This window comes from Caenorhabditis briggsae (assembly GCF_000004555.2).
Source record: "Caenorhabditis briggsae complete genome, chrV, whole genome shotgun sequence".
NCBI classification, from domain to species: domain Eukaryota; kingdom Metazoa; phylum Nematoda; class Chromadorea; order Rhabditida; family Rhabditidae; genus Caenorhabditis; species Caenorhabditis briggsae.
In genome coordinates, this window is record NC_013488.2 from 16,109,384 (window position 1) to 16,132,439 (window position 23,056).

The 23,056-nt window shown below is 36.1% G+C and overlaps 10 protein-coding genes across 10 annotated transcripts in view; 8 read left to right on the plus strand and 2 right to left on the minus strand.

Annotated features, from left to right (window-relative positions):
• Positions 1–923: 923 nt before the first annotated feature.
• CBG17064 lies at positions 924–2,426 on the plus strand (the record flags this gene model as incomplete). Its single annotated transcript, XM_002638091.1, has 5 exons — positions 924–1,206; positions 1,528–1,606; positions 1,656–1,790; positions 1,840–1,969; positions 2,016–2,426. The coding sequence occupies 5 exons, from the start codon at positions 924–926 to the stop codon at positions 2,424–2,426; spliced, it is 1,038 nt and encodes a 345-aa protein (XP_002638137.1).
• A 146-nt stretch (positions 2,427–2,572) lies between these two features.
• Positions 2,573–5,142, plus strand: CBG27274 (the record flags this gene model as incomplete). Its single annotated transcript, XM_045238302.1, has 2 exons — positions 2,573–2,630; positions 4,943–5,142. 2 exons carry the CDS (start codon positions 2,573–2,575, stop codon positions 5,140–5,142), a joined length of 258 nt encoding a protein of 85 aa, XP_045099940.1.
• Positions 5,143–5,758: 616 nt separating this feature from the next.
• On the plus strand, positions 5,759–9,289 carry CBG17066 (the record flags this gene model as incomplete). The annotated part of the gene is made up of 5 exons (XM_045238303.1): positions 5,759–6,047; positions 8,352–8,430; positions 8,479–8,613; positions 8,664–8,799; positions 8,879–9,289. The coding sequence occupies 5 exons, from the start codon at positions 5,759–5,761 to the stop codon at positions 9,287–9,289; spliced, it is 1,050 nt and encodes a 349-aa protein (XP_045096118.1).
• Positions 9,290–9,565: 276 nt separating this feature from the next.
• On the minus strand, positions 9,566–9,969 carry CBG17067 (the record flags this gene model as incomplete). Its single annotated transcript, XM_002638093.1, has 2 exons — positions 9,566–9,789; positions 9,891–9,969. The coding sequence occupies 2 exons, from the start codon at positions 9,967–9,969 to the stop codon at positions 9,566–9,568; spliced, it is 303 nt and encodes a 100-aa protein (XP_002638139.1).
• A 731-nt stretch (positions 9,970–10,700) lies between these two features.
• On the plus strand, positions 10,701–11,062 carry CBG17068 (the record flags this gene model as incomplete). Its single annotated transcript, XM_002638094.1, has 2 exons — positions 10,701–10,779; positions 10,881–11,062. The coding sequence occupies 2 exons, from the start codon at positions 10,701–10,703 to the stop codon at positions 11,060–11,062; spliced, it is 261 nt and encodes an 86-aa protein (XP_002638140.1).
• A 2,805-nt stretch (positions 11,063–13,867) lies between these two features.
• CBG17069 lies at positions 13,868–14,399 on the plus strand (the record flags this gene model as incomplete). Its single annotated transcript, XM_002638095.1, has 3 exons — positions 13,868–13,984; positions 14,035–14,121; positions 14,163–14,399. The coding sequence occupies 3 exons, from the start codon at positions 13,868–13,870 to the stop codon at positions 14,397–14,399; spliced, it is 441 nt and encodes a 146-aa protein (XP_002638141.1).
• An 853-nt stretch (positions 14,400–15,252) lies between these two features.
• Positions 15,253–16,292, plus strand: CBG17070 (the record flags this gene model as incomplete). Its single annotated transcript, XM_045238304.1, has 4 exons — positions 15,253–15,323; positions 15,373–15,577; positions 15,623–15,751; positions 16,179–16,292. The coding sequence occupies 4 exons, from the start codon at positions 15,253–15,255 to the stop codon at positions 16,290–16,292; spliced, it is 519 nt and encodes a 172-aa protein (XP_045096117.1).
• Positions 16,293–16,473: 181 nt separating this feature from the next.
• CBG17071 lies at positions 16,474–16,969 on the minus strand (the record flags this gene model as incomplete). Its single annotated transcript, XM_002638097.1, has 3 exons — positions 16,474–16,736; positions 16,787–16,902; positions 16,947–16,969. 3 exons carry the CDS (start codon positions 16,967–16,969, stop codon positions 16,474–16,476), a joined length of 402 nt encoding a protein of 133 aa, XP_002638143.1.
• Positions 16,970–17,345: 376 nt separating this feature from the next.
• The window catches only part of CBG17072, a gene marked incomplete at both ends in the record, with an annotated part of 31,002 nt that continues 25,291 nt past the window's right edge, over positions 17,346–23,056 (plus strand). Inside the window, 2 exon segments of the mRNA XM_002638098.1 lie at positions 17,346–17,401; positions 20,991–21,133. Of these exon segments, the coding sequence (XP_002638144.1) occupies positions 17,346–17,401; positions 20,991–21,133 (199 nt within the window).
• Positions 19,385–20,394, plus strand: Cbr-nhr-63 (the record flags this gene model as incomplete). Its single annotated transcript, XM_002638099.1, has 4 exons — positions 19,385–19,456; positions 19,523–19,735; positions 19,781–19,962; positions 20,031–20,394. The coding sequence occupies 4 exons, from the start codon at positions 19,385–19,387 to the stop codon at positions 20,392–20,394; spliced, it is 831 nt and encodes a 276-aa protein (XP_002638145.1).

A 23,056-nucleotide genomic window follows, 5' to 3' on the forward strand; every position in this document is an offset into this window, starting at 1 on the left:
CAAGTTCGGTCTGACCCAAATGTTCTGTTTTTGTGTACTTGAAAACTAAGTTCATTTGGTAGTCTTTTTAACGATTTTGTACCATTATGTTTCCGACAAATCCGCAATAGTTTGAAAGAATGTGAATTTTTTTCAAATTTACATTGCTTCCTGTCCTGGCACATTTGAAATGTGGTTTTGGTTGAAAGTTCGTTCTGATAAATATCAAGTTTTCGACTTGTTTCCTATTGGCAATTTCAGTATAATAAGCTCCTTTAAAACAAACTTTAAAAAATCTATCAATCCATAAAACTATGAAAAAATGGTAATTTTCAAACAAATACAAACAAAAAAAAATAATTAAAATGGTGCAGTTTAGACCAAAATATCTTCCAGTCGACAACTACAGTATTTTTGATTGATGTACCCTAAGAACTTTTCAATGTACACTGGGATCCTTTCCCTGATGTACTCTTAGAACCACCATGAGATGTACCCCTTGAACTTACCTCCCAGATGTACCCTAAGATCTGATGTACCCTCTGATCCGATGTACCCTTTTTCGATGTACCCTTGGATACTGAGCCCCAGCTTTGAGAAAATTTTCTTTTTCTTTCTTTCAGACTATTTGAGTTCCAACCAACCCACTCAGCATTTCAATCGGAAGTAATTTATGACTTTTTGTCTTGTTTTGTTTTCACGTAGAAGCTACTACGTTTTTTCTCATTAGACATCTGATCTTCAGAGCTCACTAACCTTGTTGTGTACGTCTTGACTATTCGAATGTATTCTGATTTTTGATGTGATTTTTTTCATGTCTTTTTGTACTTCCTGATGGTCTCGTGCTCTTTGAAATTTTGATCTTCTCGGAAAGCCTTTTCTGACTTTTCGTTCTTCTTTTTTTTCAAAATTTGAGGATTTTCACTCCAAGCTTACTCAGAATCATGTACTCCGACTTGGACCCAATCTACAATGAATTCCAACGATCCATGATTGGTATCGGAATGATTGCGAACATTCTCCTGATAAACCTTATCATTTTTCGATCTCCTAAAGATTTAGGGCTCTATAAGTATCTAATGATTTATATCTCCTGCTTTGAACTATTCTACGCCGTTTTGGAATTTCTGATGGTCCCTGAGTTGCTAACTTTGGATTCTTCGTTTTACGTGATGATGGATCCGAAAAAGTCTTTTTTGCCAGAAAGTTGGTTGCAAGCAGCGGATTGTGAGTATCTTAACTTGTAATAAAAAGTCCCTCTAATAGAAGAGCTCTTAGGCATTGGAATAATGTAGTGTGAAAGAAGAACATTAGGATTCTTGGGATTATTGGAATTCTTATGATTTTTAGAATTCTTAGGATCCTCAGGATTCTTGGGATTCCTAGAATTTTTCTGATTTATAGGAAGATTTTTCAGGGTTTTTAGGATCTTTAGGGTTTTCAGGGTTCTTGGGAATCTTAGGATTCCTGGCGCTTCAAGAATTATTAAGATTGTTGGGATTCAGAGTTTTTTTTTTGAATTTTTGAATCTCAAGAAAATTATTACAGTAATCTACTGCGGCTCGTTTGCTGTCTCCCTTGTCATCTTCGGTTGCCAATTTGCTTATCGTTATCATGTTTTGAAGGGGTAACACTTCCCAAACTTCATAATCCAACACCAATTTAAACATTTTCAGAAACCGCTCCTGGACAGCCAGTACCCCATTAAACTTCGTTTTCTGGTTTACTACGCCAGTGGCTCTGGCGTCATTCTATTCATATTTTGTATGGGTGTTTATGCAGAGGAATGAGTATACAGACAAAGTTTTGAGGTATGTTTTTTTTTCCGTTCTGAACCAAATAATGATAATGGAATTTCAGAGAAGTGGGTTACTGTAACGATCAAAAGTTCGGATTTCTGGGATTGATCTTCTATCCGAAATTGGCGAATGGGACGCAAATTGTAAACTGGGATTCGTTTATAGGAGTATCGGTGACCACTGGAACCTTGGTAAGAGAGATTTCATTCTAAATTTCTATGAATATAATTTTTCCAGCTTGCCTCCGAATTCACAATGATCTATTTCGCTTATAAATGTTTCCAAGCCACGAGAATCTTCATTATTCGCTCATGCTGCTCTCCGAAATCTCGACGCCTTCACTGGCAATTCTTCTACGCCCTTGTTGCTCAAACAATCATTCCAATTCTTTTCATGCAAATTCCTATGACCCTGATCTACACATCTACCATTGTTTTCAGAAGTTCCATTCCAGAAATAGGCCATTTCCAATCTCTAACCATCCCTATTTACCTTGCTATTGATGCCTTTCCTACTATTTTGATAGTTAGACCATATCGCGATACGGTAGTCAGGGTTATTTGCTTCTGGAGGAAACAAAAAATCGCGCCAAGGCTAACAAACTCTAGCAATTCAAAGTCTTTGCAACCGTCGATGTCTAATTTTTGATGTGTTTTGAATCTGAAAAAACCTAAAAATAAATGAATTGAATGTATTGAAAAACAGGAAGGAATGAATGAAACTTATTGATAACAATTACCAATATAAAAACGGCAATGGAATGTGAAAATAAACATTTTCTGCTGAAAATGAAAATGATTCGTATCATCCTTGCCTTCTCGCTGCTAGCTGCTGAGTGTTTGGCTATTCAAGGTAGGATTTTAGGTCATAATTCACTTCAAAATACAACTTTTAAACTGATGTGACATAGAATTTTGTACCGGGTGGTGTACACTTATCAAGACTGGTAAACACGGGTGTATCTTCAGACATAAGTATCCTGAGGAGCACGAAAATTGGTAGAAATGCAATTTTACGTTTGATTCAGAGCTACTAAAAATTCCGAAGCGATTTCTCTAGTCTAGGTGTTGTTATGACCATTCAATGTCCGTTGTGAGTTTCATGAAATGATAGCTGATAGTGAGAACTTTGACAAGCGATAACTCAGCTTAAAGTTGATAAAATAATTGGAAACTTGGTTAGTTTACTGATGAATTATTGATATTTTCGCACTCTAAATTTGAGCACAGTACAACGCTTTACTTGAATTTTATGCTAGTACAAAGTTTAGTGTTTAGGTCTATGTACAGTATACCGTAAACAATTTAATAGGCCGCCACCGTTTACCTTCACTTTGGTTTCAATTATCTCGATTCCTGTGACAGATATCAAAAATTTGTGAACTACAAAAATATTGGTGTTATTTTGATAAACATTTCATTAAAGCTGGGGGTACAGGAGATTTTACGGGGGATTTTTGGGGCCAGAGTATGCATTCTACCGTGACGGTGTACAACGCTTAATGTCACTCTGCGTACAGCTGTCGTCCTCGCCTTTATGTTTGCAATCGGGCGAACGCTTTCTCTTTGCCCGTGTAGCTCAGTCGGTAGCGGCGCCGCACCCTCAATCATCGCCCCAACAAGTTCAACTCCTCGAGGGGCATATTTAAACGAAATTTCGAGAACATTTTTTTTTTTTCATGTCCCCCCACCTTTAATTGACAAGTTTTTGATATCTTTAATAGAAATTGAGATAGTTCAACTCAAAGTTATAGAGGACGACAGCCGAATTTTCAACCGCGTAGCTTAGCTTGTTGAGCCACGAAAAATTTAATATTTGGAATACAAGCTTGAATCTTCAAGAGCCTTCTATAGGAAAACTGAAGCAAATATTCTCAGCCGCCAAATATTAGGTTGTTCGGAAAGTCCTTTCCATTTTTAGCGTCAGATTCATTCGATATAAAAAAGGTCAAAACGATGTCAGATAAATTGAAGATAATGACCATTGTTATCAGTGACTATCTGCCAACGTCCCACCAAATTGTGGATGCCTTCCTTCCAGAACTCCGGTCACAGCGCATTGAAAATCAGGTCAACCCATTTTTGACATCATGCTTTGAAGTGAATTTTTTTCAATCAAGATGCCGGTAGAAATGGCTAGATAGGGGGTAGTCAGACAGTACAAGGTTTGACTTTACTGTAGATAAGACAGAACCGTTTAGCCGTATCCAGTGAGATCGGTCTCCGTTCTCCTTCCCGAATGAGGTTGCGAATTTCGATTTTGAAAATAAACCTTTGTGTTTCTCTCCAATGGAGATCCACATGGAGTCTGAGTTATGTCACCTGCCAAAAATAGGTATCGGTCATAAAAGTGACACCATTATCTGGCAGCTCCCAATACTCCACTCCTTGGTAGACATCCATGCCGAAAACATCCCATTTTAACGTTAATTTCACGTTTCGGGACGTCTGGCGGTTGAGTGCCTTTGTCAACCCACTTGAATTGTTGTTTATAGTAATCATACATTACCCATTTATCGCCACTAGTAATGATTTAACTTCAACATTCATGTGTGCAACGCAGGATGAGAAGATTCAAACAGGTGCCCACCCAGGAAAAAAGTTGCTTTGAGCGAAAAGGTGTGATCCATATCTTCACACTTTTTTTACTTTGCCGAGAGTTCCCAATTTATGGCTTTTTTGACGAAAGGCTTGCCACTGACGTACTTGATATATCCCGCACAGTTTGAGACGGGTCTCTTTCAATCCCGATTTTTAATGCGTCCAAATCTGAGCCCGTATGCTTTTTTGGAAGGGGATTTTCGTCCAACGAGAATTTTCATTTTTCATATTGATGAATCCAGGTTGTGAAGTTTGTTCGAAAGGGTGCATCTTCTTTGTTAACCTCCACAAATTGGTGATTGATTTCAGTTGATCTGAGGTCAGATAGAAATACAAATAAAATGGTAGTCCAAAAATGGAAATTATTAGAGGCGAAAACGGTGGGCATATCTCACTGCACGAAAAGAGGAGAATGATCTCCGTTGGGGTGTAGACAATATTAGAACTCACCAGCATACTGATAAAACGACAACTTCCTCGCTTTTATCCCCTTCAAGAAAACGAAGTTTGAAAACAACATATCAAAAGTGGAAAGGACTTTCCGAACAACCTAACATTTTTCAGATTTTCACGCGGATCGTCCCGATCTTTGCTCAAAATGCGACTGTAGTGGATCTGGTGGGTCGGAGCACGATATTGGACATCTATCCCCTTTAAAGGAGCATGGAGATCATGAACATCCAAATCCGTGTATCCAATGCTGTAGAAATGGAGATACTTCAAGTCATGGAGATGGACCGCATGGTCATGATGATGGGAGATAAATACCGTATTTCATTTAATAGAAGCCCTCCTTGTACGTGCACTTTAAGCTCACTTATCTCTGTTCCTATGAGAGGTATCAAAAAATTGTAAAATACAAAAATATTGGTGATTTTATGATATATACTTCATTAGTTGACAACTTTTCGATACGTTTTAAAGCAACCGAGATAATAGAGCTTAAAGTGCGGTACCGTATTTTTGATAACTTTTTTCTGTTTCAATAAAGTCATGGATGCATATTCAATTGAACAATGAACTTGTTGTTTTGGTATTTTTTTTTAATTTTAAAATATCATAAATCAGCTATGTTATTGTTTTGAAAAATATATTCCCTTTATCTATGAGCCTTTAAAATCAAAAATCCTTTTGATCAAACGAAAAAAGGTCTACGTTTTTGTATCTGGTCTTTTCATAGTTGAATGAACTCATTAGACACTCACGCACATTTTCTCAAGAGTGAAAAATCTCACGGGTTGTGATTTTTGGTGCCAAATTATTTTTTTGTAGTTCCGTGTAGCTAAACACAAAGTTATTATGATTTCATGTTTATTAAGGTCCGCCTACTTTTCTAAATTTTTATAAAGCTTCTGATATTTTGAATTCCAGGAAGCCATCATGTCCCGCCATTCTTCCCTCGAGCCCATCTACAGTACCCTTCAACGTTGCTTCATTGGAATTGGACTAATATCCAACTTGATTCTGATAAACCTTATCATTTTCCGATCTCCCAAAGATTTAGGACTCTATAAGTACCTAATGGCTTATATCATCTGTTTCGAACTATTCTACATTGTTTTGGAGTTTCTAACAGTTCCCGATTTGTTAACTCTGGACTATGCTTTCTTTATAATTGTTGATCCCGAGAAATCGTTGTTGCCAGAAAAATGGTCACAAGTGGCAGATTGTGAGTTTAGTTTTGGCTCAAAAGAGGGCAGTTCTTCGGAGTTCCGGTACGTATTTTGACATGATAGTGTGCAATGATCAATTTTCATACAGCGCGCGGCAATCGGCCTCAGCGTGGAAGAATTTTGGTTTTTTCAACCTAGGTTACTGTAGTTTGGGTTACTTCAGCTTCACTGTAGCTCTGTTAAAGCCATTCTACAGTATCCCTGGATCTTTTTTGAACATTTCGAGTTCTATTGAATAAATGTAGTTTGGGTTAGTGTATACCGTCACAAATCTAAATCTAGTTTTTTTCTGGTTTCCTGTGAAGTTCGGATTCTCCAAACCCACAGTAATCCGAACTTTAACAAGTTATCGCATCCCTGAATTCATATAGACTTGAGTAATTCCGTTTTTTTAAAGCTATAGGTACTGTACGATTTCTGTACTTTTTCAGCTTCCGAATTTAATGTCTTCATGAATTACTGTAGTTGTTTTTCCAAAACTTCCCCACTGCCAGGATAACTGTAGTTTCGGTTACTGTAGATCCTAACCTAGGAAAGCTTTTAGGCCACTGTAAGATTACTGTAACCTTTCAATTCCAAACCCACCGTATTCCGGAGTACTGTGTTCTAGTTATCTTTACTATTAACAATCACCAAATTCTGTGTGTGAGTGTGTCCGTTTGTTCCCGTATCACCTTCCCTAACGAAGTCCAGAATGAACCAACTTTTCCCAAATTTTCACAGATTACCCGAAATAGCAGCGAGATGATGCCCGAATATTTAATCTTTCGAAATTTTGTGTCTGACGTCTTCTGGAGACGTTCTTCTATTTCTACAGTGCAAATTTTAGAAAAATATTGAAGAAATATTCACGTCACTTCTATCTAACCGCCCAAATTTTTTTCTTATCCACGCTATATTTGAGAGAAAGGATTTTTGTGGAAATATTCTTTTAGTATGGCTTTTAAAGATTTGAAAGGAAGAAAAAATTCTGAAACAGTGTAGAAGAAAGAAAAAAAAGGAAAAAAAAAGAAAGAAACAGAATGCGAGGGAAAATAACAGCGCCCTTTCTGATCACTCGATTTTTCAGAATTCAGAATACTTTTTAGAATTTCCGAACTTAATTTCATATCTTTCAAATTTCGGACTATATAAATTTCTGAGATCTTATTCACCGAATATGCCAAAAAATTTCAAAGTTTCAGATTTTCCAACATTTCAGGTTTTCAATTTTCGGAATGTCAAAATTTTCGAAATTTAGAGTTTTCGAATTCTGAAATCTACATTTCCCATTTTCCGAAGTTCCAAAAACTTTTCGACGAGACTGTGTTTCGAAAAGTTGAATTTCTGAATTTCTAATTTTTCAGGTTCTCAAATTCTTGATTCTAAACTTTTTCGAAATTCTATAAATTTTGCGAACAGGGCCGTTTCAGGCCAGCCCGGCATGTAGTAAGCATGCGAAAATCTGAATTTTCCGATTCCTTAAAATCTGATATACCAAAATTTGGGTATTTCAGATATACAGATTGAAACACTTTTCTAGATTTCAAAATTAATGTTTTCCTACATCTGATTTTTTAAAATGTACTAATCTCTGAACTTGCGAGTGTCTTACTTTTTCAATTTCCGGATTTTCTTACTTCCGACTTTCCGAATTCTTGGAATTCTAAATAACCAAAATATCGAATTTCGAAATTTCCTAACAGACCAGGAAAAAATAGTCCGTCGAAAAATGACAAACCCTGTCTATAAGACAACGGGTACTGTAAGCGGGAGCTAGGAGGCTCAGCCTGGAGGGGCGCAAACCGACTGTTTTTCAAAATTCGAAAATTTCGAAATTCAGAATTTTCGTAGAACAGAAAGTTTAGTAAACCTGACATTGTTATCCAAAATTTGAAACTTCAGGAAACCGGGAGTTCACATACTCCGAATTTCAGAACATAAAAGATCTTTTCAATAGTTTGGAAATTTTGAAAATTTGGGAAATTAAATATTCTTCGAAGAAAATAGATAGTATGCAAAACTTTCACAAATCTTGGTGAATTCGCAAACTCGAAAATTTTTAAATTGGAAATTAAATTGTAAGTTACAGAAAGCGGAAACCAGGAGGTTGAGCCCCCGACAGGGGGCGTAAACCGACTGGTTTTGAACAATTCAATTTCTGTTGGATGCTCTTCCAGATCCAACTTTTTCAGAGTTCTCGGATTACTGTAGTCTTTTGAAGTTTCTCAAGTTTTTTTTGCTAGTATTGGTTTCTGTAGAGCCTCCTAATTGCAAATCTACTTTTCTTTTCTTTAAAATTAATTTTTTTTTAATTACAGTAATCTACTGCGGTGCATTTGCTGTCTCCCTTGTCATCTTTGGGTGCCAATTCGCCTATCGTTATCATGTTCTGAAGGGGTAACATTTCTCGAACTTTCATAATCCAACCAATTTGAAATGCTTCAGAAATAGTTCCTGGACAGCTAGCACCCCTCGAAATTTCATCTTCTGGTTGGGCACTCCGGCGGTTCTGGCGTCATTTTACTCGTATTTTGTGCACGCGTTTATGCAGCGCAATGATTATACAAAAAAAATTATGAGGTATAGTTTTCAGAATTTGAAATTTAACTTCACAAAATTGGTCATTCCAGAACCGTCGGCTACACAGATCACCAAATCGAGAGCGTTGGATTTATCGGATTGATTTTCTACCCAAAACTGGATAATGGAACACAGATTGTAAATTGGGAATCATTTATTGGAGTGTCGGTGACAACTGGAACCTTGGTAAGAGATTCTTGAAATCTAGTCTAGATCTAGAGCAAATCTCACAAATTTAAAAATGTTTAAAAAATTATTTTTTTAGTTTGCCTCGGAATTCACCATGATCTATTTTGCCTTCAAATGCTTCCAAGCCACCAAATCATTTATTAACCAATCCGGATGCTCGTCGAAATTCCGACGCCTTCAATGGCAACTATTTTACGCTCTAGTGGCTCAAGCGATCATCCCAATTCTTTTCATGCAAATCCCAATGACTATGATCTACACATCCACCATTGTTTTAAGAAGTTCCATCCCTGCAATCGGTCATTTACAATCCATGACAATCTCTATCTACCTGGCGATTGATGCTCTACCTACTATCCTGATCATCAAGCCATATCGAGATACTGTTATCAGATTTTTATTTTTCTGGAAGAAGCGAAAAGTTGCACCGTATCAAACGAATTCCAGCAATTCCAAGCAACAACATGCCTCATGGACTAATTTTTAATCTTCTTCGTATTTCTGTTATAAACATGTTCTGGAAATTCATACATGAAAGAACATGGCAATTTTTTTAGTTTGTAGAATTCTTGCCTATTTCGGGTTTCAAAACTTTGAATTTCAGCAATTCCGAACACGTTTTTATTTCTAAACTGGAATTCAGAGAGTTTTGTATATTAATTTTCATTCAGAGAGTTTTGTATATTAATTTTCATCTGTGCGAGAAACAGGGTTGAGAAATGCAAGTTTATTAGAAAAGAAAAAGTATTGTGAAACCGAAATTTTATTCAGTCAACTTGGGCTTTTTGGTGACTTTCTTTCCTTTGCTTCCACCTCTTCCGCTTCTTAGACCTAGTCCAGTTCCTTGGCCTCCATTTCCATGACTCCCTGCGTTTCCATTTTTGGGATTGAAAAAGAATCTAGAAGCCAAATGAGAGATTTTTTCGCCTTCTTGGACGTTCATCCCACTATTGTCTCCGATGGGTACGTTAGGATAATGTTGCGGCTCTGAATATACACACACACAATCATCCTGTAGAAAACCAGGGACTAGTCAAGGCTGACTATTATAAGACTTCATAAAATACTTCTTACTTTCAGTCACTCACCATAATTCGGTTGTCCCTGAACTCCAAACGAGCTGATTACAACCAACAGAGCAGCAAAGAAAACGACGAATTTCTTCATTGTGAAGAATATGTTTGACGGTTCAGAGCCAAACTTTTTATAGTGGCTCGAATCGAAAATTTTTGTAGTCACATGTTGTTTTTTATTTTCTCTTTTTCTGTTTTTGAGTTCACTGATAAGAAGGTAAAATTGCGCTTAACAGTAACAAGCATGGTATAATGGTGTCGCCCACAATTACTTTCGACTAGAGGGCATTGTTAAATTCCTCATCCATAATGAAGCGTCAGCCAAACGGGCCGGTTCATAACATCAATATTTTTAGTTTGAGCCAATGTTTTGGTTGAGGTGGCAAAGTGCATTATCTTGTTTTTCAGTCTAGAACCACGATGCTCTTTCAACTTTTTTCTTCGAAATATTAGTGACTCGTTCTGGAGATCACTCCAAAAGCTTTTATGGTATAATCATTGGGCTTACTAGGAAATGACAAGAATTAACCACGCGATTGAGAAAATCGGCGGGATGTTTTTTGAAGACAATGTCCCCCTCTAAAAGTATTGACGTTGTGGACTGGTTTTCTTTCTCTGCGCGTCATCGTGAATATGGAAGATAATTGTGGGCGACACCATTAAACCATGTTTGTTACTGTTGAGCGCAATTTGACCTTCTTATCAGTGAGCTCAATAGCACAAACAGGCGGAAAAACAAAAAACATCATCATGTGAGTACAAAAAATTTTCGATTCGAGCCACTATAAAAAGTTTGGCTCTGAACCGTCAAACATATTCTTCACAATGAAGAAATTCGTCGTTTTCTTTGCTGCTCTGTTGGTTGTAATCAGCTCGTTTGGAGTTCAGGGACAACCGAATTATGGTGAGTGACTGAAAGTAAGAAGTATTTTATGAAGTCTTATAATAGTCAGCCTTGACTAGTCCCTGATTTTCTACTGGATGATTGTGTGTGTGTATATTCAGAGCCGCAACATTATCCTAACGTACCCATCAGAGACAATAGTGTGATGAACGTCCAAGAAGGCGAACAAATCTCACATTTGGCTTCTAGATTCTTTTTCAATTCCAAAAATGGTGGTCGAAGAGGTGGAAACGCAGGAAGTCATGGAAAGAAAGTCACCAAAAAGCCCAAGTTGACTGAATAACAGTTCGGTTTCACAATACTTTTGGTTTTGTATTATTTTCAAATAAACAATGTATTTCTTAAAACTATTTCCCACACTTTTCTCATATCTTAACTTTCGAAAAACTTTAAACGTTTTCAGTCTTTTTCAGAAAATTCTTAAATGTCGAATCTCGAATATCATGAACATCTTTCATTAAAAAAAACTTTTTAAATCATGAAAATATCGAAAATTGCATATCTCATGGTGGTGAGCGGTTTATTTTGAGAGGCAAATTTCAATTGATGACATTTTTAGATACTAATCCAAGAGATCCAAAAAAATATTTCGCTCCCGGGTGGGCTCGAACCACCAACCTTTCGGTTAACAGCCGAACGCGCTGCCTACACAGGTAGAGGGGGACTGCTGAAAAACTGCTAAATGACAGCTGAAGAGGCGCAAACTGGCGAATGACTGCTAGTTGGCAGCCGATTGAGAACTGACGGGCCGTCGACGGTCCGTCGACGGACAGTCGGAACTCGTTGTAAAACAGACTTGAAGGTTTTGATTGGAAATCATTCAGAAAACAATTTCTCATACCCCCACTAGATTATAGGAAATGATAGAATCTTATTTTCCTAAAATAGGACCACCTCAAAAAATAGGTTGTTGAACGACTGCTGAATGACAGTCGAAGAGGCGCTGACTGGTCAATGACCGGTGGTTGGCGGACCAAATTTCTGCAGAATGGAAAATTTGGTTGAAAAAAGATGTTTCTCTTAAAACATGATAAAAGTCATAGAGGGATCTGGGAATCTATAAAATGTGTTATTAGAAGCACTTCTACGAAAATTAGAATCTGAGGCGCGATTGGTGAAAAACGGCTAAATGACAGTCGAAGAGACGCTGACTGGTGGATGGCGGCTGGAAAAAAAACGCTCTAAAATGAATTTCTGAATGTTCCTGGGTATCCATATAAAAGCATGTTTTCGCATTTTCTGTTAAAATATCGTAACTGGAGTTGTCATTTCGTGATAATAATCCTCCGTTTAAGGCACGTGTTTCCGGTCATACTTTTCCCATTTTCTGAAGAGTTCCGACGAAATTTTTTTCTGAAAACGTTGTACAATTTTCGTCTGATAATGCTGTTCTCTTTTTGTTTCTTTTTCTTCAAAAATCTCGACAATTCGTTTTTAATTGCCGTTTTAGCTGACGAGTTTCAGAATTTCGGTTCGCAACGACACTCCGAAATTCCGCCTGCGCCTTGTTTAGCGACACAAGACTCAACGAATTTCTCGTCTAATTTTCACAGTTTTTTTTTCGTTTTTCGAAGTGTTTTCTCATTGAAATTCAGTATTTTTCGCTCAAATTATCTAAATACTGGCATTAGAAAAGCATCAAAAACATTCGCGCACTTTCTTCCTCGCGTTTTAGTTGAAAATGCGAAAAAATCGGTCAAAACTCGTTTCGCCGTAAGTTTCTAAGGTTTCGCAAGTTTTTGCTTCGGAAAGTAACAAATTTAACGTTGCAGAGGTTTTTATGTGTTGAGTTTTTATATGCTCCGAAGCAAAAACTATCGAAATCTCTCAACTTTCTCATTCTGTTGCCGAAAATTCGCTTCGCCGACACTTCGCAAGTGTGATGTTTGCAAGTGCTATGGAAAGTAACAGCTTTGCAAGGTTCGCGCATGAAAAATTATACGATGATCTGTTGCTTTTTCTGCTTCCGATCGGCTTTAAAAATATCACATGCGATATGTCGAACTTTTGAAGTCTCTGCTAAAAATGTCGCTGAGCCTTAAACACGTAAAGATTTTTCATATGCCAGTTTTTTTGGGTGCTCAATTCATGTTACGAACTCATCAATTTTACTTATTCTGAAAGAAAGTCATATAAAAGCGGAAAATACTGTTCAATGAGAGAAATGCTGAGAACCGAAAGAAATTGGAAACGAGAAACGAAGAAGGAAAAAAGAACGAAAGGAACGAGAAAAAAATCTTCGCATTTTAAAATTTGAATTTTTAAAGTTGGAATTTTGCGAAAACACAAATAGAAAATCGAAGTTCTGTTCCCTATAGAATTTGTAATTTCTTATGTGTTTTCTCTCATTCTAATCATAAAAATTCAACTTTGAAAATTTTGGAGTTATTTTTTCAATACAATACACAATCCACAGAAACTATTAGTTTAATAAAGAATTTCTATTGTTTATTACCTGTTTAATGATGAACTGTCAAGAAAGCGCTATCATTTTTGACGGCCCGTCACGCGATCGGATTTCGACACACCAAATTGCTTGTCCACGAGGACTACACCGGGGGTGGCCGAGAAAACTCCCACTTTCTCGGCCATCGCTAATTTTTCTCTATTTTCAGCCAATTTTCAGCCAATTCTCAAGCTAATTTCTTGCCAAATGCTGTCGAAATTATCCGAAGCAATTAGTACCTCATTGTTTAAAGTTTCAGAATCTTTTTGAAAATTTTGTGCCTACAAATTTTTTCTTGTCTTTGTATTCTTACTGTTTCCTCATTTTCCTCTTTTTTCCATTTTTTCACAATTCCCCAAGTTTTTCCCAATTTTCGTGGAATTGAAGTTTTTCTCATCTTTTGTATGTTTCTCAATCATCGTGTGAGGATAACAATCCCAAGTTCAGTGATTTTCCTACAAAAATTCAAAAATCCTAAAGTTTGGCCCAAAAGTCGCTTTTTTTCCGAAAAGGGTTCAAACATGCAATAAAACATTGCAAAAAATTTGTTTTTGAGTACATTTTTCAGTACAAAGGTTTTCAGGTTTTCCCGGAAAGAGAAACTAAGCGAATTGAAATTTTTTTGAAACTTCAAGTATTACGATGGAATGCATCGTAGAGGACATACCTGGTCCTTCTTCTGCATATCTTCCAGTTCGACATGACGCCTCTAAACGCCAGAAGACGTGCAGAAAAACGATGAATCCGTCGAAGCTTCTGGTGATCGTTCAATATTCTGAAAAAAAAAAAACTAAATTGAACAATTTTAGAGAAGAAAAAAGCAGCGTAAGGAAGCACGTTCTTCTAGTGTCATTCCAGTCCATAAAGACCCATCTATTTGCAATGTATGCAAAAAGGTAATAGAATTCAAATTTCTCTTTTTAAATCAACTTTTCAGAGGGACCCAGAGCTCGACCCCGACATGCACGAGGAAGGGTTTGATGCCCAGTTCACAGAATGGCGGAGAAGCAAGGAATGCCTCCAACCGGTACACTTCCTGTGTACAAACTTGCCGTGCCCCAGCTGTGGAGGAAATTACGAGCATTACGAACCTTCAGAAGAATCCAAAATTTCCGAGAGCTCCGAGTCTTCTGCGTCATCCGGAGAAAAGACTGGTCCTGAGTTATATAACTGAAAATATTACTTCTTTTCGCTTTTCAATAAACCTTTTCTTACTCTTCTTGTTTTCATCCACGTCCACCGAATCCTGGGAATCGAGGGATCACACAAAATCCGATCAAAAGTGGATGAAGGATTGGGTTTGAGTACGAGAGGAAATTACTTTTTATTGTACTTGCTGACCTTTTGAACAATCTGGAAAAAATTAGGTCACTCTAAATTTGATTTTTTCTGATCGTTTTATGACAAGCATCTTCCTTACCGTAAACACTCTAATAGAATGCCCCCGAAGCCATCAACATTTAATTTATTTCCTGTGAAAGTTATCAAAAAGTGGTAAACTAACAAAATGTTTATCATAATATCAGCAACGTTTTATCAGTTGACCACTTTATGATATCTCTCACAAAAAATTAGATAAATTGGCTCAAACTTAAAAGTTAGGATTTGACTTCTAATAGAGTGTTTACGGTATATATAAAACGCTTGAGGGGGTTGTTGGTCCCCGTGTCAGGGTGCCCACTTTTAAAAAACTTGAAAAATAAATATAGACATACGTGACCCTTTAAGAAAAAGTGATGAATGCAGCGACCAAAAAATATATAAAAAAAGGTCAAATCGCGCCGAAGGTGCACCAGCCAGTTAGAAGCGCCGAAGGCGAGCCAAGCAGGCTGGAAAAAATAATATTCGAAATCGGAAAACAGTGAAATCATCATGAAAAAAGATCATAAAGACATCTTTTCATATGATTTCATCATTCGCTTTTTTTTCTCAGCGTCTCTTTCTTTTCTGTCAACGCTGAGACCAAAAAACGAGTGATGTAATTCGACAAACTTCCTTTTTTTTTGAATTTTCAACTATTTTCAAAAATGTGTTCAATTTTGGGAATGCCTGAGCTAGTAATAGCAAATATTATAGGATTTTTGGACTTTCGAGCAGTGTGAGTTTTTCGAAACATTCTGAATTTGAAAAAAAAAGAAAGTTTTCAGATTCACTATTCGCCAAGTTTGTAGAGATTTTCGAAATTTTATAAATGAAATGGACAAATCAAAATTGCCGGATTCGAAATTTGAAAAGATTCATGTATTAGTGAAAAATGAAGAAATGATTCGAATGACTTTTATCTGGAATCATGTATCTCAAATAAAAATTGAGGAGTCTTTTGAAAAGGAGAAACCTGGATTTTTCAACTTGGTGAGATTTTTCAAAAATCGAATTTTTAAAATTACCTTTTTTCAGATTTCTCAAAGAATGTTTTTGAAATATTTTGGGAACAATAATAAGCACTCTAATCAAAAAGATCTTGAAATGGATGAAGTTCTTGAAGTTTATCAATTTGTTTTAAAATTTCAGAAATCTATTCTTCAAGTTTTAACATTCGAATTTGACATTTCACAAAATTCGAACATTATCTTCTCAACTTTGATCACTATTTTCAAACCTCTAAACCAAAAATTTCAAACGGAAATATTGAGAATTTCGGGAACTCAAGAACCTCACTTTTTGTCAATTTTGCCATTGATTGACTCAAAAGTTCTTGAAGAAATCCGTATTTATCCTGTTGGTCAAACACTTCAAATATATTCTGGAATGGACCAAATTTTTGAAACTGAGCAATGGAAAAATTCAAAAAGAATGTCTTTTGGATTCAATGCGACAAATTTGAATTTGGAGCATTTTCGTCATTTTTCGCAATCTGTTTTACGCTTTGAGACGATTTCCGCTGAAAAATTGAATGCTCTGAAAGAGGCAAGTTGTTATTCGTTCAAATTTATTTCTAGTTCAACTGTTTCAGTTTTATAACGACTCTCCGGATTTCGAACTTTCTTACGTAGTAGTGGAATATTTTGAAGAAACTAGGAGTTTGTCAAGTGGATCGAAAAAATTTATTCATACATTCATTCGGTAAAAATTCAAAAACTTATCTTTTGACACATAACATTCATACACTGACTATGAGCAAAAATTTATTTGAATTTATTTTTACATTGAATCTCAATTTAAAAAGAGAAAAATCCAAATTTGACAGTTTTAACAAAACATATGTACATTGATAAATATAATTCACAAAACAAACAAAACCACAAAATTTAAATCCTCTGTTTCTTCATAATTTTGACAAAATCCTCATGCACCTTGACTCGATTTAGTTGAAAAAGTACAACTTCTTCTTGAAATTTTTGTTCTCCTCTCTCCACAATCATTGGGATTTCCAGTAAATTCAAAAATCGATTTTCAGCCGTTTCCACATCTCCGCTGAACTTCTCTATCAAATAATTCCTCAACTCTCGATGGATCACTTTTCGAATACTCCAGCAAAGATCTGTACTTTTTGAACTGATATCGTTGTATGCTGAAATGTTCTTGGTTAGCCTAAGGGGTTCAAAAGATCTAGCTGCTTACCATGATCAAAAAATAGAATCCATATAATTGCCTTCAACTCCATTCGATCTAAAGATAGCCTCACTATTGGTTCAACAACAAAGCGATAAAAATATGTCCAAAGGGGACCAAATGTTCTGGAAAATAAAGATAAAATGAGATCCCAATATTTCGAGCTCACCTACAAATATCTTCTTCCTCCATCTCTTCTCCTTCATCAAAGCTGCCGTTCAAAAACGAACATATCAAAGATCTTCTTTTTCACTTGATAAGGTGATTTTTTGATATCACACCTGTCCTTTCAAACTGACATTTCCCCTATTTTTGCTTCCAAGTTTCAGTGATGTTTGTGTTGTATGCTTCTGTGATGTATGCTTTGCTCTGCTCCCTAGCAACCCCGTTGAGCTTCAGACAAAGAACCAAGAGCTCATTTTTTTCTTTTTCTGAGACTTACTGCCGTTTTATTCATTGTATACAACATTTTGCTTCTTAGTTAGTCCATCTGCCTTGTTGAATTCTCATATTTCCGAATTCCCGAATTTTCCATCTATTCAGCCTTTAAATGTTCAGAATGGAGCCGTGCCGCGTGTGCGGAGCACCAGAAGCCGAAGCTCATTTTGGTGGGATTTCTTGTAGGTGGGGATTTTACGCTGTCAAGATTCAGAATTCCAAAATTCTAATTTCCAGAGCCTGCGCCGCATTCTTCCGTCGTTATTTCCACTCCAAGAAATCATTAACCGGCTGTACTTGTCAAATCAGATTCCAAAATAGTCATCCGTGCAGAGAATGCCGGATTCAAAAGTGTCTAGAAGCAGGCATGACTTCGGAAAGTGAGCTATTGTTTTTGGGTTACTGTAGCTACCAGTAATTTGAGATGAAAATAGAATATTAAAAAAACTAGAACATTTCGGAAAGTGAATTTTTGGAAAGCTAGTATTACAGGGAAAAGTGAAGGGAATCATCTAGAATTTGAATATTTTGGAGAGGTACTGTAAAATGTCAAAACCATAAAATTCCAGAAGTTCAATGCAAACGAGAAAAACATCCCAAGAAAGCACCAAAAGTTGACCAAGAAGCTCTACAACTCGTATCCACATCATCTTCATCCTCCTCATCTCCCTCACAATGCTCCTATTCTCTCCCATTGTCTCCACTTCCGGTATTTTTTTATAGCAATTTTTTAGTTATCGTGAGCACTCTGTCAATTCCATATATCTCATTTCCTGTAGAACATATTGAAAAATTGTCAACTGACAAAATGTTTATCATATAAGACGGTTGAAATTTGAAGAATTTTTTACGCATGTATAGAAACAGCTCGAATTGATGATTTCATGTACCATGTAGCCTTTATTTCAGTTTCACCAGATTTCTGAATTTTCTGTACAAAAATTATGAATATTCCAGAAATTAGTCAAAGTTATAGAAAATGTTTATTTGATGGATCTGAAAATGATCTTGAACGAAAAAATAGGTGGACAAATTGAAATTGGACAGTGTAGTAGTAGTATTATCAAATCCAGGTGACAACCAATCTTCCTGCACTTTAGACTCCTTGTTGCTCTGTGCCTTCTTTTCTTCTACAGGTACAGAATCGGTTTGTCTCCCGATTTTGTACTTTTTTAAAGGAAAAAGTGGTCACGCCAAAATCAAGTATTATTTGAATTGTGCCATGAGAGGGAACAAAATCGGTAGGCAAACCGATTCTGTACCTAGTGAAACAATTCAAATTTTTTCTGATTTCACGTGTCTTTTTGTGGATTTTGAAACGTTTCTCATGAAATCCGATTTTGAACCAATTTTTTGATCGACAGTAACTTTCCACAATACGCTTATTTGGGTGAGAGTGATATCTGAAATTTTGGATATTTTGAGGCTAATCCGACGTTAACAGTAAGTATATCCCCGACCCGAATTCTTTCTCATCTTATGATGATACTTATTGTGGACGTCGGAATGACTGTTGGCTAGCGGATTGGATATTGGATAGCAGTCTCAAAATATCCAAAATTTCCGATATCACTCTCACCCAAATAAGCGTATTGTAGAAAGTTAGTGTCGATCAAAAAATTGGTTCAAAATCGGATTTCATGAGTAATGTTTCAAAATCCACAAAAAGACACGTGAGATATCAGAGAAAATTTGAATTGTTTCACTAGGTACAGAATCGGTTTGCCTACCGATTTTGTTCCCTCTCATGGCACAATTCAAATAATACTTGAATTTGGCGTGACCACTTTTTCCTTTAAAAAAGTACAAAATCGGGAGGCGAACCGATTATGTACCTGTAGAAGAAAAGAAGACACAGAGCAACAAGGAGTTTAAAGTGCAGGAAGATTGGTTGTCACCTGGATTTGATAATACTACTACTACACTGTCCAATTTCAATTTGTCCACCTATTTTTTCGTTCAAGATCATTTTCAGATCCATCAAATAAACATTTTCTATGACTTTGACTAATTTCTGGAATATTCATACAGAAAATTTCTGAATAATAAAAAGGCAAGACGAAACTGGACGAAATCTGTCGAAAAGACAAACTTTTCGAAAAACTTTTGTTTTTTCTATTAACTCTGTTCTTTTTGTACATAAAATTTGAGAAATTCCGGTTTTCAGAAATGAGAAAAAAATTCTTCAAATTTCTACCGTCTTATATTATCAAGATAATTTTGTCAGTTGAACACTTTCTGGTATCTTTTACAGCCAATGAGATAAATTGCCTCAGAGTTGACGATGTTTGAAATCCAATTTTTCAGTTCCAAGTCATTCCTCGAGACAGTTCCAACATCTCTCACGTGGTTTCAAAATGGGTAAGTATACAACCAAAAAGGGACCTGCTCTATGGAAAACGACTGGATGAAGTGACTTATTACGAGACTTGTATGGCCACCAAAGGTGATTGTGAGATCATGTGGAACGTTATTGAGCTCATATTTCCTCAACTCCAAGAGCTAACGATTTGGGATAGAGTAAGTCTGTCTGTGTATCTGTTTGTCCTATGAAAATGTTTTCAGGATGCTCTTCTCCGAAACTTTCATCCTAAATGGTCCATTTTGGTCTCTGCAATTGATTTTGATAAGAATCGAGCAATCTATGAAGACGTTTGTACAGCAGAGGACTATTTTAATATGATTGTGAAATTTTACTCGGCTTCTATGTATGAGGGATGTGAAATGGACCGAAATGATATTTTGAGGTAAAAAATTAAATTTCTGAATTTATAATTTTTTGAATTATAAAATTTCCAAATTTCTGAATTTTCAGAATCTTCGAACCAAATCTCCGCTATTTCGGTGTCAACCTTGCCCTCCCAATTTGCAACAAGAAATTCAATGCCGTTGAACATATGGCAATCGCCTTGATGACATTTTTCGACGGAGCCCATACAAATCTAAGTGAGCAATGCTCCAAAATGTGTTATGAAATCAAAAATGTGATTATGCGAGAGCTTAAAGGATATTATATGGACAGAAATGTGGAGGAAATGAGATTTATTGAAACTATCGATGTTTTACAATTGATGGAAAAAGGAGAAGCCAAATTTCAGGAGGAATTGTTGCTCTGCGAAATGCACAATGTGCATATTCATGATGACTATCGATTAATGATTAGGGAACATAATTATTGATTGCTTTTATTGATTTTTCATGTACATAATTGCCAAAATGTTTTTCAAAAAATGATCTCTGCCAAAGTGCGTCTAATTCACCGGTATAAATTTTGATTTTTAAAAAATGTGTTTTGTACAAAAATCACTTGGTTTGGGCCAAGTTTTTTATTTTTCGGTTTGTATCGGTAACTTGTCAAAAATTAAAATTTTCAGCATTTCAAGGCACAAAAAATGTCCTGTCATGTTTGTGGTTCTCTAGACACGGAGCCACATTTCGGAGGGATTTCTTGCAAGTGAGTTGTAATTTTTCAATTTGAATTTCAGAATTTCAAAACTAAAATTTTCTGGATTTTTGAACTTCTCCATTTTAGGATTTCTAAATTTCTGATTTTCGCATTTTCCGATGTTCAGTATTCTTGAATTTCTCAATTTCGGAATTTCTGAGTTTCGGAACTTCGGATTTTCTGGGTTTCGGATTCTTTGAATTTCTGAATTTTCCCGAAAAATCCTCAACTTTCGCTTCTGAATTTGTGAGTTTTTAAGGATTTGTGGATTTTCGAATTCGAAGATTTTGAATTTTCGAATTCTCCGAACTGTATGATTTTTTTTTCTAGAGCCTGCGCCGCATTCTTCCGTCGTTACTTCCATTCCAAAAAATTGGATGCTTCCTGTACTTGTCAATTCAGAATCCGAAATAGTCATCCGTGTAGAGAATGTCGGATTCTAAAGTGCCTGGAAGCGGGCATGGATCCGGAGAGTGAGTTTTTGGTTTATGGGTTACTAAAATACTAAAGAATATTGTAGCTAACATGGTGGAAACTTTCAGAGGTTCAAGTCAAGCGGGAAAAGCATCCACCTAGAAAGAAGGTCTCTCAACAATCAGATCTTCCACTGGATCCGGGAAAATCTACTCAACTTGTTCCTTCAACATCTTCAAGTCCCCCATCTCTTCCGATTTCTCCGTTACCCGCGAGTTTTTCTAACTTTGAATACATTTATCTCGCTTCCTGTGAACAATACCAGAAAATGATCGACTGACAAATTGTATAGCAAAATATTTCTAACGTTTTTTCAGTTGACAATGTTTATATATCTCTTACGGAAATCTAGATAAATTAGATCTGAGTGAGCCCCTTCATGTTTCCAGCTCCAAATCATCTCCAGAAACTGTTCGACCATATCCCAAACTGCATTCAACTGGGAAAGTATACAACCCAAACGATTTTTGCTGTTTGACAAGACTTTGGACCAAACCAATTATTATGAATTGTCATGTCTTATGAGAGAAGACTGTCGAATGATATGGAAAATTGTTGAAGGTCTTTTACCATCAGTGACCTATAATTTGAGGCATTTGGATAAGGTGAGATTCTAGTATTCAAGTTGGGTACTGTATAACGTACAACATATAACGTATAACTTATAACGTATAACGTATAACGGTACTGTATAAAATTTAAATATTTCGCCTAAAAATTCAAATTTCTAGGAGGCAATGCTTCGAAACTTCCTACCCAAATGGTCCGTTTTAACAGCTGCAATCGATATGGAGATGAATATTCGTAGATATTCGAAATTTGAAGGATTAGAAGACATTCAACGAATGCTTGTGGAATTTTATCAATACTCCATGCCGTATGAATATCGAATGACGCCAGAAGCGATTTTGAAGTAACTAGAAAATCGAAAATTATTTTTTTAAACAAGAGAAGTTCCAGAACATTCGGGCCGTTGTTAGCTTATTATGGAGAACACGTGATCCTGCCGATTCATGCAAAAAATTTCGATAAAGCGGAATATATGGCGCTGACGCTATTGATTCTTTTTGATGGAGGTAAAAGGATTTATTCATTTTTAAACTTCCATATATTTTTTCAGCTTATACCAATATTAGTGTGGAGTGCTCGGAAATGTGTAGAAACATTCGAAATTTGGTTTTCCGAGAATTAAAAGGATATCAAATGGATAAAAATTATGAGGAAACTCAGTTTATTGACACTGTGGATACCTTGAGTATTGTGGAGAAGGGCGAGAGAAAATTCCATGAGGAATTGTTGGTTTGTGAGATGCATCATGTGCATTTACATGACGATTATAGGATGTTGATGAATGAATTGAATGGATAAATTGTTTATCAGAATACTATGTTTGTAATTTATGAATAAATATGATGTAATTTACTCTTGTTGGTTGTAATTCACATGTTTTTATTGGAATGAATTTTGGGAAATGAAAAAAAAAAAACAAAAAAAGATTTCCAGGTCATTTTTCTCAAATAACGGATCAAAAAAGGTTTCTTTCAGAAATCGGCAAATAGCAGAAAGTCTGGGATTTTCAAAAAATTATGTGAATTCAAAGTTTCCAATCGAGCTCTGTTTTACATTCTCCAAAATTTTCAAAGTGATCGGAAACTTGACAGCCGAGCTCCCGACTCCTGAAAATGGTCAAAATGACCGGAAATAATCTGAAAATATGTTTTTGTACTTCTCCATTTTTCATAATCTTGGTCCCTCATGTTTGCACCACATATTTTTTCAACTATTTCATCATTCCGTACTCTTCGTTTTCAAGTTGCCAGTGAGTCAGTATTATTGTGTGTGTTATTATGTAAATAGAGACTCTCTCTCTCTCTCTCTCTCTCTCTCTCTCCAGTTCTCCACTTTAATACCCCGCATCATAC